At 41.4% G+C, this 10,374-nt stretch overlaps 1 protein-coding gene across 1 annotated transcript in view; it reads right to left on the bottom strand.

Moving 5' to 3' along the window:
- LOC133014227 (solute carrier family 45 member 4-like) overlaps nucleotides 1-8,934 on the bottom strand; it is a gene marked incomplete in the record, with an annotated part of 12,921 nt that extends 3,987 nt beyond the window's left edge. The window contains 8 exon segments of the mRNA XM_061081414.1: nucleotides 289-408; nucleotides 512-760; nucleotides 1,956-2,099; nucleotides 3,035-3,693; nucleotides 3,821-4,000; nucleotides 4,087-4,275; nucleotides 6,725-7,653; nucleotides 8,798-8,934. Coding sequence (XP_060937397.1) covers nucleotides 289-408; nucleotides 512-760; nucleotides 1,956-2,099; nucleotides 3,035-3,693; nucleotides 3,821-4,000; nucleotides 4,087-4,275; nucleotides 6,725-6,965 — 1,782 coding nt within the window.
- Nucleotides 8,935-10,374: the final 1,440 nt, after the last annotated feature.

Here is a 10,374-nt window from a genome sequence, read left to right as displayed (position 1 = left end):
TGGAATAATTGCAGCAATGTTATCATTCACATGAGAACAAGTGGGATAAGTGATATGGTAGTGTTAATATTTGGCGTATATTACAATAGGTAGTGTGTGTTTCTGATTCTGTGTTCTTCTACGGTGTGGTCTCCATGGTGCACAAAATACCAAAACACATCTGTTAACACAACTATCTTGGAATACTAATGAGGTTGTGTGTGTGTGTGTGTGTGTGTGTGTGTGTGTGTGTGTGTGTGTGTGTGTGTGTGTGTGTGTGTGTGTGTGTGTGTGTGTGTGTGTGTGTACCGTGGGGTCTCCGTTGAAGATGACTTGTCCCATGAAATCTGTATAAAACACAGCTTGAGCTATATAGGCAAACCATGTGAGGAGGTGACATATGCACAATCTCCACAGCTGCCTTGGCATCTACATAGGACATAAAAAAAAGAGGAAATGATGATTTCCACAATGAAAATTGCTTCATTGACATGTGTAACAGTGATGCAAAGGAAAAAAAAGTGTATTCCACCTTCAACATGGACAACCACAGCAGTCGAACAGTTGTCCCCCTGTCTGGTTCTCCCTCACTGCTTGAGCCCTCAGAAGACAGACTGCTGGCTGACAGCTGCAAAAGTTTCCGGTCTGTGTGCCCCCCGAGATCACTCAGGTCATTCAGACTCCGGGTAGTGGTGATTTGCCGAGGGCTCGAAGGTGTCGTCCGTCGAAGTCGAAAGCGCTGCGATCCGACTCGTCCGTAGTAGGAGAAAGTAAAGGAAGGCTGGAGATAAGAAAAGACAAACATCAGCTTTTCTTGCAAAAACAAACTGTGGTGTCCAGAAAGTATTTATGACAATTAAAAACAAAAATTATTAAGGGCTTCGGGTTGGCTTGAGAATAGAGTAGTGGCGTTTTGTCCCAGCTCGCATCACACAGTTTATATCTTGACTAATTATTCAATCTATTTTACTTAACATTGCAAGAACAAGTAACAAACGGTACATGAACAAATAGTAAGTAAAATGAAAAAACTAGAACACAATGCATCGCCGGCTGGCCCTGCCAACATCGACAAAGCAAACTTTCTGCTATCGTCTCCAAACTAGACTGGATACAGACCACGGTGCATCTACCATGCATCTCTGACCTGGAGTCTGCCCTAAACCGGCTGCAGTCCTTAGAGGCACCTCAAGCCACTTTGGCTGACGACAGTGCTAAGCTGAGAGCTAAACTCACTGACCTAGAGGGGAGAAGTAGACAATGTAATCTGCATCCTATAGGAATACCTGAAGCTGTCGAGGGCGCACAGCCAACATTGTTTTTCTCAAACCTTCTGGTGGAAATATTGGGGAAAGACGTGCTCTCTTCTCCTCCAGAGCTTCATAGAACTCATCAAGTGCATGTAAGAAGCGAGGCGAGGTCAAATATAAAGACATGCTGGTCCACATATACGAAGATTACTTTGCCGAAGTGATGGAGCAGCGTGCTGAGTACAAGGAGGTCATGCATCAGCTGTTAAGTCACAACCTGAAGCCTTCATTTCCGCAACCAGTGCGGCTGTTCACGAATAGAGGCGGGAGTAGAAGGCGTCTCTCATCGGTATAAGAAGCATCACTCTGCTTTGTTATTGTATAACAACGCGATCTTCATATCCTTCACTGACCTGGCAACTGAATTTCAGCTACCAAACATCTCACCACAGAATTCATTACACTGATCACAGATCGTCGAAATGTTACCCCAATAACAGCAAGGCACTGTTCTCTGTCCTTTTTATTATTTTATTAAATGTTACCTTATTTATAGTTTTTGCCCTTTATTGTTGCGTCTATCACCCAGAGTTGGGATGGGATTTAAAGGGGTGAGAAAAAACAACAAAAACTTTGTTCTTGTTCTGTGGATATCTTGTATCATTGATGCTCAATACAATATATATAAAGAACAAACTTAAAAAAAAATTATAAATCCAATTGTACTTGTCTGTAAAAGGTGTGTCGGTGTGGCTTCGATGATGTGCTCAGGAGGCGGGTCCCGGGCTTACTGGAAGCATGGCCTTTCTCTGTATTGGTGTGATCAGGAGAGGATACGCAAGTATTGATACCATTGGCAGCCTTGACCTGCTGGGATGGTAGAGAGGCAGAGAGACCACATGAGACATGTTATACATCTTACATATCTGCAACATAGTTTTCTGTCTCTAAAGAGTTTCATATATCATATGCTGTGATGGTACATTTCACATATAGTGCATGTTGAGTATAGGTTTGCACGACACTCTATATTTTGCAGTGCAGAATGTTATCATTGCTTGTTTTTTTAAATCAACATTTGGATTTGCCATTGTTTTCTTATAGCTCCTCCTTCTGTTTAGTATGTTGTCTTTTAGCTTAAAAGCTGTTCTTTTTGTCATTGTGATCTGTTGGCCAAACTTAAGTTTAATGTTGCACTAAAGAGGCATGATATTGGGTTATTTTAAATAGGAAAATTATGGAAACAAAGCGACATCTAATAATGTTGAATTGCAGTTAAATTCAAACAAGTATTAAATGTAGAGATACATAAGAATATCACTGTTAATGTGTTGAACTAAGTAACAATTTGCTTAAATACAAGTTAGAATAAGGACTATTATTTAGTGAATGCAAATCAATTTCACCCAGATTATTAGTGACTCTAAATTAACTTAAAAAATCTAATTCACCAATATAGTTAGTAAGTATAAATTAGAATCACACATATAAATGATCAATCTAAATTCAATGTCACTAATCTTAATTAATTTGACCCAGATAATTAGTAAATCTAATTAAGTATTATTCAGATAAAGAGTAAATGTAAATATGTTTTCCTTGTGAAAATGATTGTGACCTATCAAATCCTGTTTTGGTTTAGGTTGAGTTCATTTAATCAAAACTTTTCTATTAAATTTGGGGGATTTAAAATGTACTCAATTATATTACGTGTCACTTTGTTGCCATCATTTTTTGAAGTGAGCCTTAGTGAAGGTATTTGAATCCAACACAAAATCATGTGTAACTGCAGCAGCTGATTTCACCTGTCTCTGATGTAAGCCCTCATGGCCAGAACTGCTCTGAGGCAGAGAACGAGGACAGTTTGTTGGATCCTTTTGCTCAGGGTATTTTGGTTCTAAGATCATCACATCAGTCAGGGCGGAAGATCCACCAGGCGGAGACGACTGCCATATTCTGTGGTCTGATGACTTGAAAGCATGTTCGAGCTCTCCCTGACGCTCTGATGTAAAGTGATGCATCTCTGGAATGAAAAGCTGTGTATCTGGGTGAAGGTCAGGATCCAGCTCGATCGTGGACACTGCCATGGCTAAAATTGAGTCGCTTTTACTTCGCACTCTCTCCACAGTAAGGAAATCCATTTCGCTCTCTTCTGGGTCTGATTCGTTATTCTCCTGGGATGTGGCTTGAGCATCCTCCTCTGCAATCACATCAAGCAAAGGTGCGTGGCCGACAGGCCTAAAAGACAACTGGCTGGTAGAATCCCCACTTTCTGTGACTTTAAGCAGGTTAGATGGAGCGAAAGGTCGCTCAGGGATGCTGAACATATGCAGTATGACCGAGATAATGAAGATGATCCCCGCAAACAGGAAAAGAACTTGTTCCTGTGACTTAAATGTTTGGCCCAGAGCTGTGCCAGTCCAGTCCAGGCCACCCAACATGTAGCCCACTGCTCCACCGAGCCCTAGAGCAACAGGAGTAGACACAGATTCACATTTAATTATAATGCCAAGAAACAAGGACAAACACAATAACAGACAAATATCTTGAACAGCTGATATTTGAACAGGTCCATGTGTCGAGAGGCATACCAGCAGAGAAGGCATGAATATTCAGGGCCATATCCTGCTCCTCAGTGTCAGCAACATCCAGAAGGTAAGCTCTGATTGGTCCTTCAGACGCATCAGCACTGAAGTCCAGCACCACCACACCTAATACAGTAAGGACGATGCCAATGAGCTGGTTGTTGAGGCTGTCGCCAAGGGAAAGGCCTGAAAAACACCACATAATATACACAGATGATGTTAAAACACTAATCGCCGAATATACAGTGAGTCATTTGAAACCCTCTACTCACCTAGCAATGAGCCATTTAAAAACAGGGCCACTCCCATTAGCACACCAACACACAAGGCCAGAATGAATGGTCGTCTTCTGCCCCATCGCAGAGTGCATCGGTCACTGGCTGAGCCGATCAACGGTGTGAAGAGGAGACCGAGTATAGGACTGATGAACCAGGTTAAACTGTAGTATTGCTCAGGAAGGCCTAAAAAAACAAAAGTATGATTAAAGGATATTAGAGGAGACATGCACTTGATGCAGCAAGGCTTTTACTTGCTCTATGAATCAACAAGTATCAGGTGCAAATTGAAAAAAATATGCTATTATTAATCAAGCAGTAAAGATTTGTGCTTTTATTCATCATGAAACAATCTTTGTCCTGCAGGAACTGGGAAAACTATAACAGTTCGAGGAGTTTTTTTCTCCATAAAAGGTTAATGTTTTCCAGTATTTTATAAAAGCGTAGCACATGACAACAGTTGCAAAGCTAAAGAACCACTAGACCTGTTAGAATCCAAACAGCAATATGCAGCAACTAGCCATGAAAGTGGTCAGATGACCTCCAGTTGACCCAGTCAGAATAAATACTGATATACAAACTGATACCAATGTTGCTTGACATTTTAAATTGTACCCGTGTGGCACACATTTATGTCAAATGTATGCGAGACAATTCACATCAGTTATGGTTAAAAAAATAAACTTTCTCTGAGACCAATTTTCCACCCCATATATAGACATGAGCTCTTAATTTCAATGTCGGCTGACTGGTTCTCATGGAATCTGCCTGTTGCCCATCATGTTTTGCTCACTCCTGCCTTCCTTCCACTTTAAGTTAAAAACAGCAGAATAATTTATTGCTTAATACCCACATTTCCCATTGCTGCTCTGACTCTTATGTCAACAGACTGTCAGGAAGTTACCCTGAGGAGTTTTTGACTTGAAAATTAGCACAGATAAAGCAATGTTGGAATAAAGAGAAAAAAACACTTGTTTGCAGTGTGAATAACTTGAAGGTCCAACTTTGTTGCCAGTAAATATGAGTTTGGGAACACGTGCTCCTCAGACCGATTGTGTTGACTCAATGTTTTGACATTCCACAACCTCCAACAGGCCTGTAATGGTGGATTTACTGTGCTGCCAATCCCTCATCACGTTCACACCATTCCCTTTCAGAAATATTGCATAAAGACCTTTGGACTAGCTGAAGTATCAGATAAGCGGCATGATGCCATATCTTCCAATACTGACTCATACTGGCTGAGGACCGAGCGGATGGCAGAGGTGTGATCACTCCAAATCCGGATTTATCCTGGGTGCCATCAATCACAAGTGAGAACTTTTCCATGGGAATTCATATTTCTGTTATTTCTGTCTGATGTTATTTCTGACAGTTTCATGTGAATATTTGATAGACTGCCCACAACCCAGTCGAGACTGCAGTAATAAATACATGGTCAAGCTAGAGACAGACAGGCTATCTCTGACTTGGAAAACGCATTTACTGTGTGACCCGTGTGAACAAAGTGAACCTTATAAAAACTAGAGTTAATGTTTCAACTGTTCAAACTTGTTGTACTTCATTCAGGCTTGACATGTTAATGTTTCTGAAGGAGGTGTTTTCATAAATGCAACACTGAATGAACAGAGTGAGGAAACAAAGATGCATGGGTACGTGACAGGTTATGTTACCATTAGTAGACTAGACCAATTCTATGACAACATTAATGAGTAGTGGGAACATGGCAAATGATTTACAACAATATTTCAACTGAGGGTCTGACCTTTGAATTTTGACTGACTCCAAGGAGACAATTTACTTATTGACACCACAGACATTACAGGTGAGCAAAACTGGTTGATGGGCTTTGGTTGAAAGTTGTTTTTACACATTATCTTTCTTACAATAATGTGAACAGGGAAAAAAACAGTGAGACAGAAATGTGCTGTGTTCCACATTCTTGCAATACCTAGCCAGGGAAAAAATGCTTTTGTTCCATTTTTGCAATGGTGGCAAAACTGACAGCTAACAGCATAGCTCCTGTTAGGCACACAGGTTACATGACATAGTGGAGCAGCCCAGAAGATCAAAAGATACAGTCTCGCAAATGACAGGGACAGTCGAATTCCACGTGGTTTTAGCCGGTACCAGAGTGGTGCTGCAGCTGGAAGTTAGACTGATGAATATGTTTGGATAGCTAAGGTAGGCTTCATTACGAATCAAACCAAACTACACAGATATTTATACATACAACAAGATGCTCATTAATCTGGGCAAATAGATACGACCCAGAGGATGAACAGTCACAAATACAGCTCAAAAGTAAGATACTTGACAGGGCAACATGCTACACATTAAAGATAAACACCACCTTAGTAGAACTACCACCTTATCAGTGTGTACTTAAAGTACAGGATTCTAATAACTGCTACCTTGGAAAAGGCTATTAAATGTACAGTGGGGTCCAAAACTGTCCTTCAAAATTCCTAGAAGATGCTAGGAGTAACACTTGAAGAGTGGAAATTGCCGTCCTGTCAGCATTGCTTAATTTCCATCTTTAGACACGGTATCTGTAACATGACTAAAACGTTTGCTGAGAAAAGGAAGAGCAGGAGTGTGCTCGTCTCTACATGACTGAGTTGCGTTTCCTTACCTATCTGCAGCAGCACGGGTGTGACCAGGGCTGTTTCCATGGCGTAGCAGAACTCACGTCCAAACATCACCGCCCCGTGCATCACCCAGCGATGCAGAGGGATCGGCACAGCTCTGCCCTCCACCTCCTGCACACTCTCTTCTTCGTCGTCCTTAGGTTTTCTCTTCACTGGAAGATCAGAACCTTCCCTCTCCTCTGCTTCACCTTCCATTATCGTCTGATTTGGCTTAAATGGAGCCATTTTGTTTGCAGGATAGATATATATTAGTGTATATCCCTTATTGCGACTTTTGTCTTTTAGATGTAAGCACAGTTGTATTTTCTAATATCCTAATAGAGCATGCATGTCCGTAGAGGAGCCCGGTATATCCAGAAAAATTAATGAGTGAACATCTCTGTTGGCAAATGTATTCTGGGCTTGAAATCACAAGTAATTGAGGAGGAGGCAGTGGTCATCATTACAATGAGATTAATCCATCCAAAAATTAGATACGGTAAAAATTAGTTCCATACATTGTATCCTAGGGCTATCGATGCTGAAATCTGATGAGTGTGCACGACTCAGTGGCTCAGATGGAGAGCGGTGGTGTTCCTCAGTGTGACTTGCACAAACAAAAAATTCAGAAGGAGCCGAGAAGTTCTGTGCAGCTCCAGAGGTATGCAGAGGGGAGGAGCGGTGAAGAGTTGAAGAGACGGGAGGAGAGGCATGGCAATGTTTGCAGTATGGTTCCCAGTAACCCTGTGCATGTGCAGACCTGGTCAGCAACTGTGTTTGCTGTGGCTAACCAGTGTGTCAGAGGTTGTGCACATGTGTCAGATTAGTGCATGGGTCAGCAGAAGTCTGTGGAGCAGGAGAAGTAGGTGCACGTGCATCCAAGTGTACTTCAGGGCAAATCAGGGTCCGAGCGACTCAGTCACACAGCAGCCTGCTGGATAACAGAGAAGTAGACAGAGACAGTCGGCTGAAGCTATATGATAGTACATTGCACCTGTTTAATATGCCCAATCTTAAAATATTTACTGAGCCTTTATCTACAATAATTATTTTTCACTCGTTACAGATACAGATTGATAAAGAGAAATTATCTATTTTTCATTTGTTGTAGTATAATATGAAGTCATGGACCAAATACTGAAATGTTCCCATATATAAATACCTTTCAGTGCAGTTGGGTCCCATGAGGGGAAACTAAAACAATTCCTGGCTTTTGGAAAGTGTTGCCCTGCCCTGGTGACAAATCCCTGGCAACACGTTTCAACTTGATGTGAAAAGGATCCTTTTACACAGAACTAACCCAATCCCTTGTATTTATCCCCTTTATCATGTCAAGCCTTTGATTCACACATTGTCTCTGATCTGTAGAAGGGACGTCACATGGGACCATAAACGTCGTACTACAAAACTGGCAAAGAGTGTGGGCACGATCAAAAGTCACATTAAGCAATCCACCACAGGACACCATTGCTGTTGCGCAACAGTTCCCAGCAGCTAACACACGCGGTACCTAACAGTGATGCGAGCTGCTTTCAGGGGATAGTCAGGCCCCGTTCCTCACTTGTTCTTCATCCGATCTCTTCATTTATGAGGTCAAGCTTTAGTCACGTTTGAGACACCGTTCAACAAAGTAAACTGCGCTTTGAAACCACCGATGTGAGACGGTGTCTTTGCCTTGGTGTTTGCACAGGGAGGCACAGACAGCAACCTGCCCCTGCGTGTGTGTGTGTGTGTGTCGAGCCTGTGCTCAGCAGACGTGTCTCTGAACAGGAATGTCTACGGGGCTTGCTGGACTGGTTCGGGCATGCTTCTCCTACCTCCACCTTTCCCACAGGCTACACTTAGAACCGGAGCCTCCTCTGCCACCGTGTAGCGGGTGGAGGATCGTGCACATGCCGCCGGGTCCGTGTGCTTCTGTCCGGCGGACTTTCCTCCGGACATGTAAACTTTCCACCGGCTGAGAGTTGGACTTGCTAGCGGCTCATCTACGAGCTACCGGCGGCGGCGGCTAATGGACCTGACAGCTAACGTTCCACTCACTCACTTCAGAGAGGAAAGACAAGAGAGACGTGACGTACCTGACGTCGCACTTCCTTCTGAAGTGAAGTGGAGCCGCATCCGCTTTGTGGTGTAGGTGCAGGCGAAACCCTCTGGATTTGAAGTTAGCAAGTCCCGGCTAACCTCCGCTAGCTAACGGAGCGACCATCTGGTTCACTACTCGCATCAGTCGCAGTGGTTTCCACAGTAACAAAGCGGGGCGTGGCCACCTACTCACGGAGGGCGGGGACATTTCAGTAACAACAGCTTACAGTTTGTTTTTTACTCATTACCTATAGCAATTATAATATTTATTATAATGACAATAGAAGTATTGATACTTTGAGTAATAATAATAATGATAGTGACAATACTAACAATAAGAAGAAGGGAACAAAATCGTCATCATCATCATCGTCATAGTGATAATAATTTATCAAACAATTTATAAGGTGGAATTTTATTTTCAAACAAGAACGGCACACTTCAATTGTTTTGGATTGCAAGTGCACATTTATTATCTGTCATTAATGCACTGTTGGCTTCCCTCAACCTATTGTCTATAATTCATCACACAGAGATTCATTGCACAATATCTTACACTATGTAAATTTAAAAACAAAAATAAATAAGCAGGCTTCCTGTTGCGTTTTTCAAATTGCACCCATAGACGTTTTTGTTTGTCTGGTCATGATACACATGTGTATCGATTTTTGTGAAGATCGGTCAATGTGAACATGTCAACTTCAAATTGAGATGAGTGTCATCACAACAAGATGGAGATACAAACTAACTCAAAGATTGATTTTTCGTCACACGGTTTGACCGTGGCGTGGCGTCAAAGTTTGATTACACGCCATTAAAACACGATGTTTTAATAAACAAATCAAATTCGATTAAATTAAAAACAAAAACAAAAAGATATAGTTAAAAATATAATTTTAAAAAAGGTTTATTTTGCAGTCTTGAGGCCCAGTGTATCAGAGGAACTCATTTTAAAATCTACTTCTTACACTACAGCCCATTGTTTTAGCTCATATTGTGTATTTTTACAATTTTAAACATAAAGAAATACCTTTGTATATTTGACAGTACAATTGTGCATTGATCTACATACATGTTTGTCTTCATTCAAGTTCTATACATTTTATTGTATTACTGCTTTTCTTTTAAGTTATTTATTAAAAGATGTATAATCTGCCCTAATTTATATATACATAGTAACTTTTCTATGAAACAATTAATTAAATTCTATTTATACAGCGCCAAATCATAATTTACATTAACTCAGGAGAGTAAAACAGTTTTTGATATATACAACCCAACAGTTCCCACATCTATTAATGATTATTTCAAAACAGTCGTCACCCTCTGCATTGCTTCTCTTACTCCCTTTATGTCCTTCTTCTATTACTTGGTAAGGTCCCCCTCCCGTAAGCTGAAAGTTGAAGTTCCATCTCCTCACCTGTTGACCACATGAATCAAACAACTCACTAGATGTTTCACCGTCTTCCTCCAACATTCAGTCAAGGTTTTTAACTACAGACTCTGAAAAACACTGCTGCTGGAGATATATGGGGAGGCTGTGGGAGACATCTTCAGACTTGAGGGTGACAAT

Source organism: Limanda limanda, chromosome 11, assembly GCF_963576545.1.
Source record: "Limanda limanda chromosome 11, fLimLim1.1, whole genome shotgun sequence".
NCBI classification, from domain to species: domain Eukaryota; kingdom Metazoa; phylum Chordata; class Actinopteri; order Pleuronectiformes; family Pleuronectidae; genus Limanda; species Limanda limanda.
Note: the sequence above shows the minus strand (reverse complement) of the source record. Positions and strands in the feature narration are given on the sequence as shown.